This window comes from Ovis aries, chromosome 7 (assembly GCF_016772045.2).
Source record: "Ovis aries strain OAR_USU_Benz2616 breed Rambouillet chromosome 7, ARS-UI_Ramb_v3.0, whole genome shotgun sequence".
Taxonomy (NCBI): domain Eukaryota; kingdom Metazoa; phylum Chordata; class Mammalia; order Artiodactyla; family Bovidae; genus Ovis; species Ovis aries.
Window position 1 is genome coordinate 56706056 of NC_056060.1, and position 24563 is coordinate 56730618.

General features: G+C 39.8%; 1 protein-coding gene across 2 annotated transcripts in view; it reads right to left on the bottom strand.

Annotated features, from left to right (window-relative positions):
• Positions 1 to 1274: 1274 nt before the first annotated feature.
• TMOD2 (tropomodulin 2) overlaps positions 1275 to 24563 on the bottom strand; it is a 64640-nt gene continuing 41351 nt past the window's right edge. Inside the window, exons 7-12 of one of the 2 annotated variants that reach the window (XR_009601223.1) lie at positions 23955 to 24062; positions 17670 to 17813; positions 11395 to 11539; positions 9125 to 9155; positions 8215 to 8976; positions 1275 to 8173 (exon numbers count right to left, since the gene is read on the bottom strand). Coding sequence is in view for 1 of the 2 variants with exons in the window: in XM_027971831.3 (XP_027827632.1) it covers positions 8877 to 8976; positions 9125 to 9155; positions 11395 to 11539; positions 17670 to 17813; positions 23955 to 24062 (528 nt within the window). In the remaining variant the exon portion in view is untranslated. Of the gene's footprint in view, positions 8977 to 9124; positions 9156 to 11394; positions 11540 to 17669; positions 17814 to 23954; positions 24063 to 24563 lie in introns of both variants that reach the window. The other variant, XM_027971831.3, reaches the window with a different exon arrangement.

Consider the following 24563-nt stretch of genomic DNA (forward strand, 5'->3'; position numbering starts at 1 on the left):
TGACTGGTAGGACTGAGAAGTTAGTTGGAAGCAGGGCAGAGAGGGTGTGGAGCACCACTTCCTACAGCCCCAGAGAAAGGTTGTATGATCAAACCAAGAGAAGGTGGTCCATAACAAAATCAAGCATAACATACAACTGACCCAAAATCAAGGAGTCACTCCTGAGGCCAGACTGCCAAATCCAAAGGAGAGCACCCAGCAAGCAGGGCAAATGCAAGCAGGGTGAAACGTTAGGGGATTCACAAAAAGCTAAGTGAGAGGGTGGGTCAGGAGTAACTCCTGAGTCAGCTCTATCTTATTCATATTTGATTCACGGAGTGATGGGGGACGGCCTATCTGACAGAAAGGGGATGGACGATGAAAACACAAAAACCAGTAAGAGTCAGTCCTTCTTAAATTCCTAACACTGTCAGCATAAAATGGAGAACTTTGCTGTTGTTAATATTCATGGATACTTATTTAGATTAGAATTTTTCTAATATCTAAGTGTCTTCTATATGCCAGGGACTGCTCTAAATATTTACACATGCATCCTCATGATAGCCCTAATGGGAAGCTGGGTTGTGATTCTTATTTTAGAAGTGAAGAAACTGAGGCTGGGTAATTTGCAGAAACTCACACAACTAACAGAAGTCAGATTCTGATCCCAAAGTGCACACCTGTAATGCCTATTCATTACAGCCTCATAGACTGAAAGAGAATTCTTCAAATAATTACTATACCTCCTTGACCATGAAAAGGTGTGAGACAGCAAATACCAAAACTCGACACAGGCCTTCCGTGCTTCTTCTTGGGCTTTGTCATCAGTCCAAGTGACAAAGAGTTTGAGTACAGTTCAACAGGGCAGCAGAAAGAATAGGTTTTCCTGTTTTTCCAGGACAAGCCTTTACAATGTAACTTTATTATTTTTTAGTGTTCTCTGTTTTGAATTCCAGCATACTTTACAAAGAAAGCAATTCCAAAGTTTATATAAAAAAATCAAGGTAAAACACTTAACCTCTTTGAGTTACCTGTGTTCTTGTTCCCATTTATTGGAACAAACGTGAACTGTTTAGCTGAATGTCGTGTGTGTGTGTGTTTTCCTTTTGATAATAGCGTCTTTTTTCTCCTCTGGCTACTTCTGGTTGTCTGTCTACTTCTTATCTTCTTCATAATAGGGACACTCTAAGGTCCTTTCTAGCAAATGTACTTTTCTAACATGAGAACACGGTGCCAACCATTTATTTTAAAAAGATCAGATGTCTTAAAATTATCCAGATTAAATCAGTCCTTGCTTTCATTTTTAAAAAGAAAAGTTTATTAATTCCTAGTGTTCTGTACATTTTCACTTGGGAATTTCATTCCAGACACAAATGAATACATTATTATCTTTTAAAAGCAGAAGGATATTGATTAATTAAAACAGTATACATTTACCTTAGCGTCAGATCAGGCTGGCAAATTCCAAAGAGTCAAACACTGCATCTATTTATGCCACCTGGGATCCTTATTAATTATCATGGGAAAAGTTCTTCACGCTTCATACATTTTGCTTTTTCACACATTTCCCACAAAATGTTCAATTTCACATTTAAAAGGCAAATTAGTCTTCAATTCCCTAATGGATATAATCAATATCTACCTTTGATTGGAAAGTTTCAAAATGAAAAACGAAACTATGTGCATTTTCCAATAACCACTTAGCCAAATAAATATTGCCATTATAAGTTTAAACAGCTTACAAAGTATTATTTCCTTTGTTCTTTTCAAAATAATACAGAGACAGATAAAGTCACATATTACAAGCATCTGAACTGGGAAAGTATTACACACTGGTGGCATGCAAGTATTTTACATTTTTTAATGCAATGAAAAATGCTCTTATTTTCTTTAAATAGATGAAACAGAATTAAGATAAGGTTTTAATTAAAATATAAATATTATTCCATGAATATAATGGGGTTTTTTAAAAAGCAAAGTGGCAGAGATGAGAATTTTAGTTCCAAAGAATTTCTTTCTTAACTAAAGATTGTCACTGGCAAAATTTGGTACTAAAATAAAATGTCCTTTAAAAGTATACCTTCTATCCATCTCACCATATGGCCAGTTCTTATCTATCCACATTTAGATTATCCATGGGAAAGTGTTAATCCTGGACAAGCTTCTCTCAGTCGCACAGTGTACTGTGCGATTGGCTTTTATGTGCTCAGATTCTCTCCATCTTTAAATAAAAATCTATGAAAAACATGCCATGTTTACTGTGCTCAGTTTCTTTACATGTCCTTCTCTCTTTCTCTACTATTGAGGAGAAAACATATTTTAAAATGTCCTTTTTGAAAAGGCTGCTCCTCTAGAACTATTCTGAAGACAGTAAAAACCACTGAAGAAGAAATAGCTCTGTGGAATGTTCAGACCCCTTCCTCTGAACAAAGCCTACGGAGGAGAGAAGGAGCCACATAGAGCACCCACGTTCACAGGTGATGGAAACATTTGGAATCACAGGATTGTAACATTTGGGAGCTGGAAGGGACCTTAGACAGCATCTAATCCACTCACTCATTTTATAAAGCAAATGAAGATTCGATGAAAGACCTGACCAAAGTCAGACATAGTGAAAAAAAGTGAGAGTGTTAGTTGCTCAATTATCTCACTCTTTGTGACCCCATGGACTATAGCCCGCCAGGCTCCTCTGTCCATGGAATTCTCCAGGCAAGAATAATGGAATGGCAGCCATTCCCTTCTCAGGGGACCTCCCTGACCCAGGGATCAAACCCAGGTCTCCTGCTTTGCAGGCAGGTTCTTTACCACCTGAGCCACTAGGGAATCCACACAGAGCTGACATCGAAATCAGTATTATTTTCCAAAAGTATCACTTGGTGGCAAATGGAGCATGATTCTTACGGGGCTGGAGGACATTTCAATTCAAGCAACATTTATTAAGCACCTATTATGTACAAGGCACCTTACTAGATGCTACTGAAGATGCAAAGATTCATGAGACAGTCCCTGCCTCCCAGTGCTTATGAAAGTCCCTTGAGGCTATATTTCAATATCTTAGCAGAAAATAATACTGATCAGGGCTAAGGTTGCTGGTGATAACAAAGCAGCTGATGCCTGGGAGAGCTGACCTCACAAGTGATACTTTCTCCCCTTTGCTATTAGGGTTCAAGCCTGTTACACAGCTGCTGGGGCCCTAACGACAGTCCTCTTTCCTAGGCCTCCAATCACACCTCAAGCCTTAGCCGAACCCACCCCCTGGGTAGTGACAGAGCTGACTGGAGAGCAGCGGTGCTCCAGACCCTCCCCTCAATTCTTAATTACTGTTTGTTTCCCCCTTGTGTCCAGCCTTAGGCTCTCTGCAAGGGTCCTCACCACATTCCAGGGTGCTGTCAAAATGGCCCAGGAAAATGCTCCCCCCACCCTGCCCCACACACTTCACTGGTATGTCTAACACCCACAGCACCTACCTACCACTTCTCCTACTTCTATGTTGAAAGTAAAATAACTCCAGTCCCCGACATCATACTCATGCTTCAATTCCCCATATTCAAAAATACATGAAAGATGTAATTGTTGCTTAGAAGAAAAGAAAACAGATTCATGAGGCAGTGGAAAACAGTAGTGAATAGATAATAAAAAATGATCTCCCACTTTTGTATAGCCCTTTCCAGTATAGTGTTTTCATCCCAATAGCTGATTATATTCTCACCACAACTCTGTGAGGTAGTTAGTGAAGATTATTCCCCTTATAGTATAACTGAAGAACCTTAGGTTTGAGAGACTGAGTGACTTGCCCCATAGTCTCCCAGCTAAGAAAGTATGGAGCCAAGTGTCCAAGTGTCTTGACTCCAAATCCAGTGCTCTTCCCCCTATATAGTCTATAATTGTCAGGCAATTGAATGAATTGCCCATGATCATATACCTGCTAAGTGTTGGTGATGGGATTAGGAGTCAGTCTCCAAATCTGTTGGTATGGTGCCCTTCCACCACACCAACTAGCAGAGCCAATGTGCTCAGAATGACTACCATGGAAGATGTCAGAGAAAAGTCTAGTCTCCTTCACCCTCCTCCAAGTCAACGATGCACCACAGAACTGGGATAACCTCTGATATGTGTACAACCTTCCTAGCACAGGCAGGTTATAAATTCAAACTTTGCCACTCCTCCTTCATCCATCTTCTGAATGTTTAATCATAGCTGTTATGGGCAGAGGAGAAAGAGGCAAGCTGAGCAGAGCTTGCTTCTACCCTTAGGCAAATGAAAAACATTGATTTGCATCTGCCTTCTCCACAGCACCTAGCCCCTCCACACTACTAAACTCCTGAACCACAAAATAAAATTTGATCTGACCTAGAGTTGGGAGCAAGAACAGTGACTACATCCTTGAAGTTCTGGGTACTTTTCTCTCTCCAGCTTGTTACCAGGGGACTGATCATGTGATTTTCATCCAGAGGGCATGCCTGATGCTCCCAAGCATTCTCACACCTTTCCTTTGCATGTGTCTGCCATCCTTGAGGATGGCACAGTGAGTGGCAGGGATGTTCTAAATTAGGAGCAATAAGGGGAAACTGTTACTGTTACTGGAAGGCAAAGCTAAAATTTTTCTTAGTTCCCTGTTCATTACAATGAATATAGCTATCATTGCTTCATTAGTGGAAGAGAAGAAGGAAGCTACAGAACCATGATTTCAAACCCAACTCCAGAAACAGTTCTCCTGGGGATAGGTAACACAGCACAGAACCCAGTGTTCACAGCTCCCTGCTCCCTGCTAGTTTTTGCATATGCAATCAATACTTAAGCTAAAAAATGGTATCTACTTTCCAAAAGGGCACTCTACCCCAAAACCCAGAAGCACAGGTCAAATTATAATAATCTCACACTTCCTGTCTCCTTCACAGTGCCTAGAAGAGGGCTAAGTACATCATGACCACAAAAAAGGAAAATATCCTCAAACTCTTGGAACTTTTAAAGGGCTATCTTACACTTAAAGCATGTTGATACTTAAATCGGTTTCAGGTTTGACTGAAATGTTCTCATGGCAGTTATTCAGAACACACTGGTTTCCTTAATGCTGGTGCCCTGCCAGGGGCCACATTTCTGTCTGGAAGGGAAGCAGCCGTTCTTTTGATTTGATGTGCCAGGCTTCCCTTATGGAAATTGTTTTGAGGAGTATAGGCATTGGGATGTTTTGTGAGTTTTTAAATGGAGATGGGCTTGTATTGTAAGATGAAATGCATGCTTTAAGATGGGTGAGTTGCACGAGCCCCTTCAGGTTAGCAATTCTCTACCTAACCTAGGCCTGTATCAACTCTGAGAGAGGGGATGGAAGAGAGACTGGGAGACAGCATCTCCCTTCAATCAGGAGTCCAGCTTTGGCCAAATACCTCCTTTATAGTATTTGGCAATCTTTAATGTACAAAATATTTATATACAATATATCCTACACAAATGGAAGGAAGGGGCCTAAGCATGTTGATGGAGATGAAAGCACTTTCACTCATTTACTTTAGGCATATGGAGAGATTTGGTGCTGGAACAATGAAATGATTTCCAGGCTTCCCTAAGAGTTATCTTCCATAGTGCTGTGAAATTTGGTGGTTGGTGACCTAAGCTGCAATTTCTAGGGAGTGATCAACCTGGGCCTAAAACAGCTCTACAAAGAATAAGGGAAATGGGGCTGGGGAGAGAGTATCTCCCTTCAATCAGTGGTCCAGATGCAGCCAAATACCCAGGTAGATATTTGGCAATAAACACACACTCACATGACATTTATTTATGTTATGCCCTACTAAGATGAAAGGCAGGAATTTAATTGCGCTGATGAGGATAAAGCAGCTTTCACTACACACTTCTGGTGGATGGGGAGATGTGCTGGACTAATGACATGATCTCTCTAGACATCCAGAATATCTCCTAAAAGTTATCTTCCACATATGCTGGGATGGGTGTTGGTGACAGGAGCCTGTAAGTCCAGGTGAATGATTTTACACTTAGGGTGGGCCTGTACAAGTCTAACAGGGGAAAGGAGGTGGTCTGGGGAAAGATGACCTCCCTTCAATCAATTGTCCAGATGCTGCCAAATATCTTGACATAATATTTGACAAAATGCATATGTATAAAGATATTGTATATACATTATGCTCCACCATGATGGATAGTAAGAGATTAACCATGCTCAGGATCATGAAGGAACTTCTACTTACAAACACTGTGGAAATGGGGAAATGAAGTCCTAGGTTAATTAAATGATATATAAGCCCTCTAAATTTAAGTTTATCTTCTAATAGTTACGTGAATACTCGTGGAAATGCCACCTTTAAAGCTACTTCAAAAACACAGGTAATGATAAGCTGATTAATAATATTTGATTTAATAGATTCTATATACATTTGACCTAACTATTTTATAAGCTAAAAACAGTGCTAAATTTTGACAATATCCCATTATTTTGCTTTAATACTATCAACAACTGCAGCACAGTCACTATCAAGTCCTGACCTTTTTCCTTCTTCCTGCCAGGGTTTGCCAAGAACTGCTTTAGCCCCAGGTCCACAGTATCTTGGGGCTGCAGGAAATACTCTGTGTAGGATCCAAGATTTCTTAGGGGAGAAGGCAAGAAAGAGTAAATGAGACCAGAAAGGAAAAAGCCTTACTTAGTGGGGCATGTCAGGGTCTCTGCACTTGAATATATTTGCAACAAATCTGAAGGGAAAGGAGAAAGACAACTAAGAAACAGAAGTGTTCTTCCCTTTGGCAACATGGTAACCAAAACATGTATACAAAAAAAAAGAAGAAAAACTGTATACATTTTACCCAGCGCTATGCTGATGGTAGTGGCATGAACCAGCAACCTGGGGATAGGTGAGATAGAGGAAAGTCTTAATTTATAACATTTATCAATTTCCATGCCATGATCAATTTCAAACTACCAACAAGAAGTACAGAACTTCTTAGTTGGGAAGAACTAGCAAGTTGGGGAGAGATGTATAATACCATACCACGATATAGCATTTCTGCCAAAAACAATTTGTGCCAAAAACACAATAGGTGCAAATAATCTCAAGAGTATGAAAATGGCAAAATGTATTTTTGAGTATTACTTTTGTTTTTTTGATATAATTATTTAATCATAAGTGCATGCCGTTAATTTTTAATAATGGTTGTGCTTAGCAACCAGTTTGCAAGATTCTTGATAATTTAATAATGGTGAAACCTGTATGAGGCTCCAACATACCACACCTAAATGAGTAAAAGGGAAAGAAAAAAATCAAATAGTAGTTACTACTTTTTTTTTTAATAGATAGGGAACTCTAGCAGAAAACTAATGAATCTTTGTGATTTCCAAAATTCAATATGCTCTGCTCATTATTCCCTCAAAAAGTATAATAAAATATTCTTAGATCTTAAAGGATTTTATTTTGTTTTCTTCTTCTTTTTTCTTTTTCTTTTTTCAAAAGATTTTAGAGCTAGAGATGTGGGCACTTACAAGTAAATATCTAATTTTATTGGGTTGGTCAAAAAGTTCGTTCAAAGGTCAAAAAAGTTGGTCGAAAAGATATTACAGAAAACCCAACAGACTTTTGTGGCTAATGAAAGGACTTTCTCTCCAGTTTCTGTGTGTTTTATAAACTAACTAGAATAATGTATGAAATGCTTTCCCATTTATTTGTTTTATTGCTATCAAGCAACTCAGGAACACTCAATTACTTAGTGAATTTATCTGCCTGAATCAGCAACTCCTTTAGCTTCAGGTGTCATCAACAAAGGACATCACCTTTACAAGGCTCAGAATTACAGAGAAGAAAGAGAATGAACTGGAATGCAAGGAGGGGGAAGAGGAGGGAGAGGAGCCTAAGGCAATGTCAGAGGGCCATTAATTCTAGCCTTAGGCACTGACAGTTATCAAAGAGCTGGTGCCAGAGGCTGCAGTCACAAATGTCCTTAGCTTAACATGACACTGTTGGCTGCTGGATGAAAAGATTCAAGCATCTATCAGGCAGTCATCTTAGTTGTACTTTCACAGGCTTTGTCCTTGAGATGACAAACTCTGGATAAATAATAATTCATATTTTTTCCTGATGTTTGCAAATGTCTGGATGGATCATGCCATGTGGACAAAATCTACATAATTATCTTGAACGTTCATATCTCATCCTGTGATCTTGTTGCCCTAAAGACAAAGCAATAAATGCTTCTAAAATCTGCCAAAATAATGTAATCCTGATTACAGATAACCTAAAATCTGCCAAAATAATGTAATCCTGTAACAGATAACCTTGAAGTGCAATTATTACTGTTTTATTTAGGAATGTACTATATGAAAAGCTTTCCTCTTACTAAAATTTAAAAATTTCCCATCATGGCTGGAAAACTTTAAAACAGTTTTGTAAAATGTTATCCATAGAGTGATGTTAAAGATCAAATGTATGTGAAATAATCAGTAAAAGTAGCTAATTCATTTTGCTACGCATGAGTCTGGCTTAAAGCTATATTTGTGGGTGAATAAATATTTCATACTTATTTGCTAAAGCTGTGTTTATGTATCATAATGCTGTCTTCTTTTTATGAGGATGACACCACTGATCTTCAACCAGCAGCGCATTTGCATTTAGTGACTTTTCTGGAACTAAGGGAGAACTTGTGCTAAGCTGGTCACATTTTCTCACTCAGTGAAAGATTGGCAATACTAACTTCTAATGTGGTCAGCAGAACACTTCTGATGTATTTAGCCTAACTCAAAGCTATGCATGTAAACAGAGATAGGCCTCTATCTTAATCACAGTTACAGACACATTTATATATTAAGTTCCTTTCAATGGTTAAAAAAAAAGTTTATATAAGAAAGTAAGATAACCCAATATGAAAATGGTTAAGTCATTTTTGATTGCTGTCACCGACTAAGATCTGCATAAATCCATTGGTGCAAGTCGCCAGAGGTGTCCAGGGACAAATAAAGCAGTTGTATACGTTAAAAAAATCCAAGACAAATATGTAGCACTAAAAAAGAATAACAGTTAAATTATTAGTTGCTTGGTTAATGGAAATGAACAACCTTTGATAAAATGGTCCCAGTAAAGAAGGAAAAGAGCTTCTGTTTTTAAATTGCTGCCGTGGGGAAACTTCGCCTCTTTTTGTGGAAGTTTACCTTCGGTCTCCTTCAACTCGCTTTTTACGAACTAGATGAGAAAGAGAAAAAGGTTTGAAAAGACAAAATGAAGGAGAGGGAATATTCCTTAAATTTCAGACAAACAACAATAATCGCACAGAATAGCAATCCCACACGCTTGAGGACAGTTATCAAAAATTTCAATAACTATCCATGGCAACACGTGGAAATGATAGAATAGCCCAGTGCTTTGTGGAATTTACATTTAAATAAAGCTATGTCTGATAGTTGGGAACGTGAATCTTAGAGCTTTCCAATTTCAACGGAGTAGAAGTCTGAAAGAAACCCACGAGACAGTGAACCTCTCATGTTTATCCACAGCGAATCTTCTCAGCTTGTGTAACTCAGTCACCAACTAGCTAAAACTATTTCCCTAGGATGTTACATTTACAGTTCTGAGTTGAAGACCAGGAGGAGCTGCAAACAGAAGTTTAAAGTTTCTAAACCTGTTTTAAATGGAAACTTCAAAATAGCAACCTCCAAGGAAGGTGTGCTGAAGAAGGGGATGGCTACCCACTCCAATATTCTTCCCTGGAGAATTCCATGGACAGTCCATGGGGTCGCAGAGTCAGACACAACTGAGCAAAACAACAACAACAAGGAAGGTGTTATTCAGGTGTCTAGCAAACTCAGAGATTAAGGTTCATTTAATCCGGTGTGAGTGCGTGAGTGCTCAAGTCGCTTCAGCCTCTTTGCGACTCTATGGACTGTAGCCCACCAGGTTCCTCCAGTTTCCTCTGTCCATGGGTTTCTCCAGGCAAGAATACTGGATTGGATTGCCATGCCTTCCTCCAGGGGATCTTTTCAATCCAGGGATTGAACCCACATCTCCTGTGTCATAGGCAGATTCTTAACCCACTGAGCCACCTGGGAAGCCCCCTGTAATCTGGTACTTGGTAACAAAGGAGCTAGCCTAACTGCCTTTCCCAGCTTCTACAACCTTCTTTTTCCCCCTTTCACATCCCTACCTGCAGGCTCCTCTGGTGGACAGGAAGAGGACTGCTCTAATCTTTCTGGATTTGGAAAAAAAAAAAAAGTGCCCTGGCCTGTGCCCTATCTCATCTCCTCCCTTTACATAACCCAGACTGCTCCTGCCTCAGATGCAGAAAATCCAACAAAAGCTATTCCCATGACTGCGGTTCTCGGGCTCAGGATCACCTCTCGTTTACTCTAAACCTCCAGTTTTGCCTGCTTCTCTTTGTTCAGATGAGGACCTACGTGTTTTCCCAGGTATCTTCTGACTGCTGCGCTAATCATTCCCGTTTGCTGCCCATTGCGCCTCACCCTTGCACCCTGAAGGCAAGCACTGCCATATGCCCGGCCACTCTCTGGGTGCCATTCAGTGCACCTTGGCTGGGCTTCAGGGTTGCGGGTAAGCACGTGCGGGCAGGGAACTGCACACTAACGTTCACCTGCCTTCTTACAGTTCTAACCCTTGGCTTCCATTTTGTCTACCATCTGAACCCTCCCCAAGGTCAGCAATGTACTTGGTGGGACACCTTGTCCAGTTTCTCTAAGGCTTGGCATTCTGTCCCCGCACCTCTATTGAGGACTGAAGCCTGTTATTGGCAGGCTAATTGCCAAGTGGACTGCTGGTACCTGGATGGTCTTTTTCCACACTGTTTCAGGTGGCTAGGATGTCCCCAGATCAAGCCTTCCCAATCGGTGCCATTCTTTTCACTGTGGTTGACCAGGACATTCCCCACCTCTTTCTAACATAAGTCACAAAAGAGTAGGTAGCAGGAAAGATGAAAGAGGGACTAACTGAAAAAGCGACTTTTGAGTTTAACCATTAAAACACATAGCTCTATTAGGTCATTTCACATGTAAATCACCAAAGTATCAGACATAACCATACTTAAACCCAAGTACAAAAACAAAGTTAGGAGTCAAACATAAGTAAACTGGGAATTTCCATGTTACTGTGTCCACTTTCCGGTGTAGATTAACAACAGAGGGTGATTACGCATAAGAAGTAAGTAAAGGAGAAATAAATACACAAAGGAAACCAAGCAAAAATCAAAGGCTGCTTGGGAAAAAAAATTTCTCTTGAAAGAATGCCATGATAAAATGTAAACACTGTAGAGATAATGTGGATTCCTATGACCATGTAATAATATACTTCTGATGAAGGGCTGACACCAAAGGCCAGTGGAATGGGTATCTGTGAGATGTTATATCTGAAATGCAGAAATGAATGGTCATCCTGCTCTTGTAATTACTAACAGCACATATTATGCCTACATTACCCAGGTCATTATTCTTTGTGATGGCAGCTGCCACTCTTGTTCGTGGTCCTTGCTTGGTAAACTGATATCCAAACTTGAGGATCCTGGAATTCTCCTCCAGCATCTGGGCAATTTCCATCTCCACGGCTGTTCCCAACTGCTGTCTCTGATTGCAGATGTGGACACAAACAGAGGATGGTCAAGAAAGAAGAGGGAATAGTTACTCACATTAACTATGCACGGAAAGATGTATAGCTATTTGTTGGACAAAAAGGCAAAAGTCTCAATTTGAAACAGTCACTTGAGATACTTTCTCTCATACACCTGTTCCTTGTTTAAAAGGAAAATCGAAGAGGCAGCTGAATCCGCTGGCATGTTAAATTGAAAAGACTAGGCAAATTATTTACGAAGGAAATGACAATTCCAGATATAACATTAAAGCAAAACTAACACGTGGTGTTTCCACTTTACCCCAGTATCCGTTGTTTAAACAAAGGATTTTTTTTTTTATAGTGACACAGTCTTATAGCAATCAATCCAGTTACAAAATCTTCTATTCTGGGATCTCTATCCAAAGATATCTGAAGATCATCAACTAGATGGGCGGCCATTCTCTCAGAACAGAGTCTCACTGGAAGATCCTCAAGAGGTTTTATTAGTGTGGTTTGAACCATGGCCAGGTGAATTTTCAAACACTAAATGGGTTATTGAGCTACAGAAAACTGTTTTTTTAAGTGGTGGAAAGAGTATTTTTGCTTTTTTTGCTTTTTTGAGAAATAGAACAGTAATTTTAAAAATAGGGTTAAAAATAGGGGCATGTAAATATAGGAATACACAGATAAATTTAAGGTACATAGTACATTTTTTCCATACTTTATCATTAATTTTAAAAACTACAAAGACAAGACAAAAAAGTATATAAAATAAAAAGCTGCCTTCCTCCAGACTCCCATTTCCCATGAAGAAAGTCAGTTTGGCATGCAGTCTTTGAAACATTTTCTGTGCATTCATGTCCATGTAATCATATGTAATGTCTATATTTTCTTCACATAAACGGATTACACTAGAATATTATTCTGGGTTTCCCTGGTGGCTCAGATGGTAAAGAAACCACCTTCAATGTGGGAGACCTGGGTTCAGTCCCTGGGTTGAGAAGATCCCCTGGAGAAAGGAATGGCTGAATGGCCACCCACTCCAGTATTCTGGCCTAGAGAATTCCATGGACAGAGGAACCTGGCAGGTGACCCACAAAGAGTCAGACTCAACTGAGCGACTTTCACTTTCAGCATATTATTCTAGGGTTTTTTATTTTTCATTTAACATTAAGAACATCATTTCATGTAGGTAAATATATGTTTCCCTCATCCTTGTGAACAACTGCATAGCATTCCATTGTAGTAAGTGATCATATTTGATTTAGCTACATCCTACTGACTGTTACACTGCTTTCCATTCATACAGTTCCAAACAAGGCTGTGGTGAACTTCCCTTGCACACAAAGTACCAATATGTCCTGGGGCATTTCTGCCAGTGTGCCTGTAGGGTACATGATAGTTGGCTCCAAGAGGAAGGTTTTCCAGATTTTGATAAATGATTGAATTACCCTCAAAAGTTATGACAATTTGTACTCCTGCTGATAGGGTCAGAAAGTTAGTTTTCCCTACTCTAGCCAACACGGGATATTACGAATCTTTTTCATCTTTTTCAATCCAAGGGGTAAAGATGTATTTCACTTATATTTAATTGCTTTAGCTTATACTTCTCAAATTATGACTAAGAACAATTAATTTTCTTATGCATTTATATTTCTTTGGAAACTACCAACCTGTCATTTGTATACTTTTCTACCAGCTTGTGGTTCCTGTTTTTAAAATTTACACATTAGGAAATTAGCTTTTTGTCAAAAATGATGAAAAAATTTTGCTCAGTTTGTCTTTTGACTTTCCTTTTGATTACTATACAGGACCATTTTTCATTTTCATATGGTCAAATTTGTGTCTCTTAGATTCTATGTCATGCTGAGGAAACCTCTCTATTTCTGGTTTCTTTCATTTGTTTTATGATTTCATATATTTTAATATTTAAATCTTCATTTTACCTGGAATGAATTTTAGCAGAAAAATTAAGATATACCCCCAATGTCATTTTGTTCCAAAATGCTGGAGAATCATGTTGTAAATCAACAATACGCCAATGAAATTTTTTTAAAGTGCTAGTGAGTAGTCCCACCATCTTTTACTTCACTTGTTCCCCTACTGAGTTAAAATGCTACCTTGCTGCAAAATTCTCAGGTGTACTAGGCTGTGTTTCTGGACCCTATAGTCCTGCCAAGTCTATGTCTGTGCCTGACTCATGTAATTTTGATTAAATATATTAAATTACACATCAGTTAAATACATTAAATTATATATTATTATAATACCTTTTAAATATAATACATATATTGAAACATATATTTTAATACATATACCTTTTAAGTTTGGAAAATTTAAGTACTGAGTACATGAGGAAGAAAAGTTAATGAAGGAATTTTTATGTCCTAGGCAAGTTCTAAGGCTTAACTCTGCTCCTCTTCTTTCTTTTCATCCAGCAACCTGTCAAACGAGTTTTTCCTCAGGAAAAGAACAAAATGTGATATTTCCAGTCAGACAATAACAATTCTGGATATCCACAGCATAGAGATTAGTGTGCTCAGCAATGTAAGGTTATGGGAGGGAGAGGCAGCAAAAATGTTAGAGATACTGACCTCAACGCTTCATGAGCAACTTTAGCTCATGACACGACCCCATGACCGCCAGGCTCCTCTGTCCATGGGATTCTCTGGGCAAGAATACTGGAGCTGGTTGCCATGCCCTCCTCCAGGGGATCTTCCCAACCCAGGGATCGAAGACCCAGGTCTCCCACATTACACAGGTGGATTATTTACCATCTGAGCCACCAGGGAAACCCACACTTTGGAAAAGCAGGACTGGACCAGGAGTTGAGACCTGAGCTAAGGTCAGGGCTGCCGCAGTTACAACTTACATCCCCGGGGTGTGCCACAGGTGCTAAGGGTGGAGCTAGTTGACCAAGGAGGGTGACATAAAGTCCCTCTATTTCCTTTCACAAAGCTTAGGCATCTGGAGACCTAGATTTGGGTAACATACAGGTTGGGTATGTGATGGTGGATATAAAGGACATAAGATCTCAAGACAATTATATTGGGAAAAAGGCATATAAAAAAGGTAAGGAAGTAATACAGCATAGAGCATCTTTCTTAGCCTGAGTTTGTTTGTTTTTTTTCTTTTTTGAGATGTTTTGTGTTATACAAACCTAGGGCAATAAATGGGCACCAAAACTTCTTATAATTTGGATATATTTCTCTTTTTTTAAGTCACTAAATACAAAGGAAAAGAAACAAAATTTAAGCATATGGTTCTTCAGATCATCTTTTTTGAAGTGACCACTTTGTTCTACACAGATTTATTCAGCAGTTACCCGTCTGTTTCACTAATACACATCACTGATTGTTCTTCTCACAGGGGCACCTGATTCAATCACAGCTTGTTTACCTGGAGCCTAGCCACAGCAGCCAGCCCAGTGCAGGATTCTCTGCAGGCCTTAGCTTTGGTGCAGCTGCCTGCTGCAATGGTGCTAAATTGGTCTCAGCTGCTGCTCCTGCCTGAGACACTATCTTAGAGATGATTTTATTTCAGACCCTTCATTATACAGATAAGGAAACTGAGGTCTGCTTCTAACAGTCTATGAGTCAACAACAAAATTTGGATGGAAGACAGGTTTTGACTGAATTTCCTCCTTCTGGGAATAAAGCAAATAATTTTTCCAGCTGCTCTAGAACTTAATCCTCTTGTCACAAGTGAAGAGAAGCCATTTCAGAGGCAAATTAGGGAATGAAGGTTGAAAAAGGACACAAATCCCTTCCAAGCTGACTGAGGAGGAGGAGGAGGTTGATGCTTCAGTGCAAGTTTGGACATTGTATTTCAGGGTCTTCGTCACATGCATTAAAAAAAAACCTTTTATGTATTTATTTCTTCTGGCTGTGCTGGGTCTTGGTTGATGTGGGCTTTTCTCTAGTTGTGGTGAGTAGAGAGGGGCTATTCTCTATTGCGGTGCACAGGCTTCTCATTGCAGTGGCTTCTCTTGTGGAGCACTCTAGAGTGTCTCTAGAGTGTCTCTAGAGTGTGCAGGCTTCAGCAGCTCTGGCACATGGCCTCAGCAGCTGTGGCTCCCGGGCTCCAGAGCACAGGGTCAGTAGCTGTGGCACATGGGCTTAGTTTTTCCGTGGCAAGTGGGCTCTTCTTGGACTAGGGATCGAACCTGTGTCTCCTGCATTGTCAGGAGGATTCTTTACCACTGAGCCACCAGGGAAGCCCCCACATGCATTCTTAAAAGGTACTCTATTCTAAATTTTCAGGATTTCAGCGCATTTACTAGGTATAAAGTTTCTAGATTTAGCAAATAAAAATACAGGACACGTGGTTAAATTTGAATTTCATAAAATAACAATTTTCAGTATGAGTACATCCCAAATATTTCATAGGACACACTTGTATTAAAAACTCTTCATTGTTTATCTGAAATTCCAATTTAACTATATTATATCTGGCAACCCTAACTAAGAGTATTAAATATCTTAAGAGGAACTAGAAACAGTATCTGGGACATTATTTCAGATGAGGGGTTTCATAATGGCCTAAACCAACACAGAAAGTTAAACCTGCTTTGGAACAAGGTATCCACTTCTGTCTTAGCTCTCCTGGAAACATTGACCTGGAGTCCTCTTCACTTCTTCCTGACACTAGTCTATTTGGTATACATCCCTGAACCATAACTCCTTTTTACTCCCTTCCTATTTCCCTCTAGCTTGTCTTCCCACTCTCCCCTCCTTCATGCTTCCCTCTTAATTGCCTAGCAGCTGGACACATATCAGGATACAAGGAGTGAGCTTCCTGAGCGGGTACGGCCACATGTACACATTCCTGAGGACTCACTCCACATCTCTGCATGGGAAAGCTGTTTTGATGATGCAGCCCTCCGGGGAGGGTGAGACTGAAAGGGTGCCTGTCTCCTGGTGGGGCTCCCCTGCTCCCCTGGCAACAAGCCTCAGGAGGAGTCTAGGAATAGATTAACCTACCTCTAATTAATTAATTCAAATTAAATTTGAATTTCAACCAGACAACGAATAATTTTTAGTACAAGTATGTTTCAAGAAATATTTGGGATGTACTCATATAACACTGAAACAGCCCATGTGTCCTGGAGCCAAATAAAGGAGAGAAGACCTATTCATGGGTCTGCTGTGGCTTTCCAGGCTTAGGTGACAGTTTCGGGTGGGGTCTAGACCAGGGATTTTCCCAGACATGCAGGGGACACTCCCCCCACTGCCCTTCCCATCACCCCACAGAGAGGATGCTTGAAGCACTAGTCTCCTTGTTCGCTCTTTTTGGTCCATTCCAGGGTTCTTTATTCCAACTATACTGTGTGTACACCTTTCAGATTTCCTGAATCCCATGGCAGACACGTCTCTGCAGCCAAAGGGACAGGGCACGACATCATGCTGAGAACGGAGAGTTGTTGCTTGCAGGCAGGAGCCGGCTGAAGCCGGTAGAGCAACTCCAGAGACTCTGTAGGCTGAGGCTGGGAAAAGAGGTCTTCAGTGTACAGGAGGGGGTGTCTCTAGGGAAAAGCAGCTTGCTTTGGCGGCTGGGACCCCAAGAAGTGCTGCAGCAGAGCTGAGATTGTGATCACACTGTGGGTGTGGCCTGTCACTCTAAACCAGACCGTCTTCTAGAATCCCAACTCCTTTAAATAGGCTCCATGGTCAGCACCAGACAGTAGAAGCCTGGGGCTGCTGCCTGGCTCTGTCAGCCTCCAACCCAGGGCAGGGAGGCTGTTTCTGGGTGTGGTCACTCTGCTTTTTTCCACAGTCCCAGGAAGAGGCAACAGCAAGACTGGGGCAGGACTGCGCCGAGGTTCCTACCAACAGGCGAGGATGACGAAGGCCGAACAAAGCTGCTGTCAACACCTCTGCCGGTCTCCTCTCTTTTTCCTCTGGTGCCTGACCAGCCCAGGGCTGGCGGGGGGGGGGGGGGGGCTGCCTCTTTCTGTCTCAGGCTGCCCCACTAGACATTGTTTAATTATTAAAACGTTCTCCCACTCACCCTCCACAGGCCAGAAGCCGTCCTAATTACCAGGAAGCCAGAATATCAAAGTAAACTTTTTCACAGAACTTTGTCTTTTAACCCCCTCCGTTATGGTACTCCTCCCTTTCACATGTGCCCTGTGAGTTAACTCACCTGGTTGTCGATCTTGATCTCAGTCAACGTGTCATTTTCCTTTAGTGCTTCTACAAGGGCCAGGATCCCAGCACCAGTGATGAAATTGGATTCTATGTTTAGACTTTTCAAGGTCTTGTTTACTTTTAGCATATCTGCAAAGGCCTTATGATGTGAAAATGAAATAACCATTAGGGTTTCTAAAGATTTATTTACCAAACTTCTCACTACCATATTAAATATTTTTTTACAGTACTTAAAGAAAACCTTAGTTAAATCATACCTTCACCTACAAGTAACAAAGATAATAATTTTAAAGTGCAATAAAAATAGTTTGGTTCAGCAGCTCAGACTTGCAAAATTAAAAAAAAACAAAGATTGTTGTTGTTTAGTTGCTAAGTTGTGTCCAACTATTTTCGACCCCATAGACTGCAGCCCTCCATGTTCCTCTGTCCATGGGATTTTCCAGGCAAGAATATTGGACTGGGTGGCCATTTCCTTCTCCAGGGGAGCTTCCCAACCCAGGGATCGAACCTGAGTCTCCTGCATTGGCAGGCAAGTTCTTTACCACTGAGTCACTAAGGAAGCCCCCCTAAAAAGACACTGACATAGAATTAACAACTTTATTTTATTAGGAAAGGACATTAAAAAACCCACAACCATCTGTTATCATTGTTAATTTTTTTGAGACAAGGCATTTTAACATTAGGAAAAAAATGTAGAAAGGATTAATCTCAGAATTATTTCATTTTTCTCCTTTTACTACAAATGAATAAAGATTTTTATCATTGACTAGCATTTGGGCACTACTAATTTAGTCATATTATTGCAGGTCATCTGTAAATCAGGATTTTTCAAAGGTAACTTTTGGAACAAAATCACCACTCAGAGCGGCACTAAAGACTCCCAGATTAAGACAGTAGATGGCACACATACACCTGTTTGTTCCCTTTATTCCCAAAGCTTCCCGCTGTCATAAAGAAAAGGTATAATTTTTAAGGGGCTGGAACTCCTACAGAGCAAGAAGACAAAAACAGAGGGCCAGTATCTTGAAGAGTTGCTAAAATACAGAAAACAGAAAGGTTGGTGGAGAAATGACCACAGAACTGCCTGAGATGCCCAAGGTAAGGCCCAGCGGTGTGCGTGTGTGTGCAGCTGTCTCAGTCGTGTCCAGCTCTTTGCAGCCCTATGGATTGTAGCCCTCCAAATGCCTCTGTCCATGGAATTCTCCAGGCAAGGATACTGGAGAGGGCTGCCATGCCCTCCTCCAGGGGATCTTCCCAATTCAGGGATCGAACCCACGCCTCTTAAGTCTCCTGCACTGGCAAGTGGGTTCTGTGCCACCTGGGAAGCCCCAATTAGGGTGTCTCACTACAAAGCTGTCTTAGGAACAGGTGGATCAGCGAGAGCAGATGGAGAGCACACCAGCTCTTCCTGAGGCTTCCCTGAAAAAGAGCAACTGCCTGCACAGCCATCAGTGAGAAATTTCCCAGGAAGAGGCTCGGTGAGGGTGCTGGGTCCCGAGAGTGAAGAAGTGCAGAAATGGAGGCACCCCCAGCTCTTCCACCAGATACAGAGTGGGAGAAGAGACAGGAGAGGCGGCAATGCCCAGGATGGAAATACACTGGACTGTGTCCCTCCCAGAGGGAAGCCCTCCCAACTTGAGCAGTTGCTGAGGATTCCCCTGTTGCCTGCTAGCTTCTCATACACACACTACAGAGAAGGCTGCTCATCAACTCATCTGCCTGCTTACAAAAGCACTCACTCATTCATTCATTTATTCACTCATTCACTTAGAAAAGATTATGTGTCAGGCTTCTGCTTTGTGCTAGCTGTAGAGAAAACAAAATCCCTGTTTTAGGGAGCTTGTATTTCAGCAGGAGAGGCAGAGTCAGTAATTACTAAATAAAATGTATGGCCTGCCAGATGGTAACAAATGGAGAAATATAAACGGGCTTCCCTTTTAAGGGATAGGTCTTTTGGTGAACCAGATCTACATAACTGCAGAGGAAATAGTCCCAGTTTACACAAATCAATTTTGTTCTCTATTTGGAACTATGAACACGCAAACAATGACTGCTAGACCTAATAGGAAAACCAACATCAGGAGAGAAAAGTTGAGTTCATGAAACAGGCCAGCATGCTATGCAGGGAACACAGAATATTCAGAGAACAGAAATATGTAAAACTTCTAAATGTTATCAACTCTCTTCACCTTGCCCCACTTGAAAAAAAGAAAGAAAATAGAGAAAGAAAAAACACTGTAATCTATTCACAAAGAAACAAGAATCAGACTGCCATTAGTCACTAGACTTTAAGGCCCATAGAACAGAGGCTTTAATATATTTATACAGCCAGATAATTATAAATGCTGGTGATAAGTTCTAACTTTTTGGTGTCAATCTATACACCTAACTGAATATAATGAGATAAAATGTATAAAGCTCCAATGTGTGAAACAATAGAATAACTACAAGTTAGAGCTAGAAAAGGAAGATGAAGTTGAAAGAAGAGAGAGTACAGAGTTGCCCAATCTTTTCTAATGGGGAATCAAAAACTATCTGAGATAATAAATCAAAAATAAAAGTGCATGTGTATTAGTGCATTTCTACCTGGTTGTATACTAGAATGACCTGGACGCTTTAAAAAATATACCAATGCTTGGGCCCCACCAGATGAATTAAATCAGAATCTCAGACTGTGGCCTAGACAGCTGCTTTGTTTGTTTTGTTTTTTTATTATTGTAGTTGATTTATGATTGTATTTTTTAAAAGCTGTTCAGTGACTAATGTTCAGCCAGGATTCAAAATCACTTTAATTGAAATCATATAGACAACAATGAAAGGAATGAAAAACAAGCTGCTAACAGTGATTGCTCTCGGGAGTAGAACAAGGAACTTCTGAACTCTTGTTTTGATGGCAGAAAGGACAAGAAGAAGGAAGAGGAGAAGGATTTCAACTTGGGACAAGAACAGGTTTTCCAACCTCGAGACTATCGACATCTGAGGCTGGAGAATTCTTTGTTGTGGGAGGTATCCTGTCTTGTGGGAGGTTTAGCAGCCTCTGAGACCCACAAAATGTCAACAGTACCCTCCCAGTCATGACAACCAAAAATATCTCCAGACACTGCCAAATGTTCCCTGGAGGGCAGAATCACCCTGGGTTGAGAACCACTGGACTAGAAGAATAATTCTGTGTATTAGTCAAGCACTTGTTTGAACTACAAGGAAAGCTCAAGGGTTTGCACTGATGTTAGTATACACCATGTAAATTGAAGTGCATTTATTCAGTGCAAGGTCTTTAATTAAAATTAAATGTACACATTTTAATTAGAGCCCCAAAAAGGAATGCATCAGGCCTTTCCTTATGGATTCTCCAAGCTTTGGGATTTACTTCTGCTATTAGAATAACAAAATGTCAGAGCAATTAGGCCTTTATAAAAAAAACTTGCAGGACCTACTGGCAAGTAGCCACCATCTTGCCAATTTCTTTTAAACTGGAGAAAACACTTCTCTTATACTGAACAAAACAGGGAAGAGAGACCCAGCCAAACACAACCCTGGGCTCCAGGCCCAGGTTCACTGCAGTTCAGCAAATATTTGAGCATCTACTACATGTGCTGAGGATAATAACGTTAGTGAAACCAAGACTAGATTTCTTAAAGGTTGTATAAACAGTGTAGAAATACATTTTTAAAGAGAAGGTTTTGCTTTCTGTACTTCATAGTGTTGTGCGGAAATTGCAGTTTCTTGCACTGTCCAAACCTGTACCCTCACAGGGGTAGCCACAGGAGGCTATGGAGGCCTTGAAAAGTGCCTCTTATGAACTGAGATGTGCTGTAAATATGAAAATACATCAGATTTCAAAGATGTAGTATGGAAAAAATACTGCAAAAGACCTCATTACATATACATTTTGAAATGATGGTATTTTGGGTATGGTGGTTTAAATAAAATATATTATTAAATTTAATTCCACCCATTTTTTTTTAATGTGGTTACTGGAAAATTTAAAGGTTCATGTGTAGCTTACATTTGTGGTTCTCATTTATTTTTATTTGATAGTGCTGTCCTAAACTTCTGATGTTTATGTGGCATCCCTATTAATAACAGCACTTTTAAAAAACATATTTGGGCCTCTTCTACATTGGCATTCATTAGTGTGGCAAGTTTTATTAACATTTCTGCTATAGGTGTGATTATATGGAAGTACTTGGAACATGGTAAACTGAATTTGATTACAGATCCCTTAAATTTGCTTCCTGGCTTGGTCACAATCTGGGTAATCTTAGTTAAGATACTCAAACTCTGAGCCTCAGTTGCCACATCTGTAAAATGGGGATAATGTCATCTCATATCCATATAGCTTGTCTATATTCACTATAATCCCACAAGTATTTTTTAGAGTCTATTTCTGAACCTTACATAGAGAAGAGTCTCCAAGCTCTTGCTTTAATGCTGATCTGTAATTCTCAACAGTTCTGCCATAAACACAGTCTGAATATCTCTGCTGCTTGTGGGGTAATCAACCAATCTTCAACCTATAGAAAAGTTCTTTCCTCTTCTTAGCTGAAGGGGGAACCATCTGGGGTCAGCCAGGTGAGGGCTGGACCATATGAAGCCATCCAGGCATAAGGCTGAAAGAGGCTTTTCTTTTCACTCTAAAGGATAACAGTTATTCCTTGCAGTTGTATGGTGTGCTTATCACAAGGCGTACATTCAATACATAGTTGTTGGATTGAAAACTATACCAGCAGATTATTATATCTGATGTAATAATATATATCTTAATATATTATTAATACATTTGGGGCTATATCATATTCTATATAATAATATAGAATATAAATACATTATGGATATAATGTGTTAATGTATATTATTAACATATTGGGCTGTGTAATGGATGTATACATTATATTAGTCCATTTAGCAAGTTATCTATTTGACCTGGAGGAGAAGTTAGATTATTTACTAGTAGTACTGACAGTAAACTATGAACTAGTTGCATCCCTGCCATTTTACTGTAAATATTATATTAAACAGAAATTACAAATCGTTTCTTTATTTATCCCTTTAGTTATTCACATACAAAATGCACTGTGAATATTTTTGCTTAACTGAAAACAAATCTAGTAAAGGGCAGAGATTATACACAAAATCATACATAGATAAGAACCCTTAAATTGCTACCTTCGCCTCACCAATGATCTAGTTCTGTTCTTTTTCTATTTCAATGATAGGCTTCAAATTCAAAACTGCTTTCAACCTACCAATTTAGACATGTAATAATTGCTGGTGAAAACATCAGTTCTGTAGCTTAGCCACTCTCTTACATGAGTGCTTACTTCACATTTGCTGTCGTCATCATGGAAATACTACCTATTGTTCAGAGGTTAGAGGGCACATCCATTCATTCATTTAACACGTATTTTTGAGTACTTGTGTTTCAACATCTACTCTGCACCAGCACCGTGGTGGGTAGCATTACTTTCTTCCTGTCTCTTTTTAATGCTATTTTAAATCTTCCAAAAGACATGTTACTTTAAATCACATCATCAAGTCAAGAAACTTTTATTTTTCAAGTGCTGAGCATTCTTGTGTGTACTGAGGATTCAGCGAGATGACCTAGTGAAGGACAGGGATCAGAGCTGGCAGTTACTAATTGCTCAGGAAATGTGAGCTATTAATAGGAGGAATAACAGTAGTATTAATGTAATAACAGTAGTAGTATTTACTTGGGCTCAGGGGTTTCCTTATTTACCTGAATCAACTAAGGTGCATAGAAGGAATAGCCGTTTTGTTTTTCTTTCATCTTCTGGTTAACAATATCAAACAAAAATGTTTTAAGATTTGGTTGTTTAAAATATTTTTGAGACATATGAATCCACTTAAAAGATTAAAATGAAATATACATTAACATTTTTTCTATGTGCTGAGTTCCTATAGGCTTTCATGGGGGGAGGGGTCTCATAGCCATTTATTGTGATGGAATGCTACTGCAGGCGCAAACATTTCAGAAAATTTATACTAAGAATAGAACAAAATCTAAATATTTATTTAGGTAGATACCTAATCTAATCTTATATCTTTTTCGTAAAAGTGTAGTGTTAACAAAATTCTAGTGAATTCAAAGTGCCTGACTTGTGGGTTCTTGTTTTATCGTCTCATTATAACTAATTTTGTTTATTAATTATACAGAAAATAAATTGACCAGATCTGAACATTGTTAATTGATAAAACAAATTAAAAATAGCTTCTACTGAATTAAATATCTGAGGGCTGTATTCCTAAGGATTTTACTCACAATTGCCACAGGATCATTGCTGCGGGTTGCAGCCAGACTGAACTTTTTCACGTGAGTGTTGGTCTCCAGAGCCTTTGCAAATTCCTTCAGGGTTGGAATTGGAATGTTCTATGAGAAAGACACAGATTGTTGATGAATCCTTCTACAGCACCTTCACCCTAAGCTCAGGACCCACAGCTTTTACATACAGCAGGCCCCTGACCTTCGCATGAGTTTCGTTCTAAGAGCACATTCCCAGGTCCCAAGTGTACGTAACTCCAACAAAGTTAGCCTAGGTACCCAACTAACACAATCAGCTAGATAATACTATACTGTAACAGGTGTATACTGCTTTTCACACAAATAATACATATATAAAAACAAACACAAAAAACAAACATTTTTAATCTTACGGTACAGAACCTTAAAAAGTACAATAGAACAGTACAACAGCTGGCATACAGGAGCTGGCATGTATGTTTGCATCTTTGAAAGTTCACAATTTGAAGGTTCGTATTTTGGTGACTTGGATGTACCTTAGATTTTATCCTCTCTAAAAGACATTGATCGTCCATCTCTAGCAACCAACCTATCCAGAGCCAATAGCACCGCTTAGTGTCCAATAAGGGA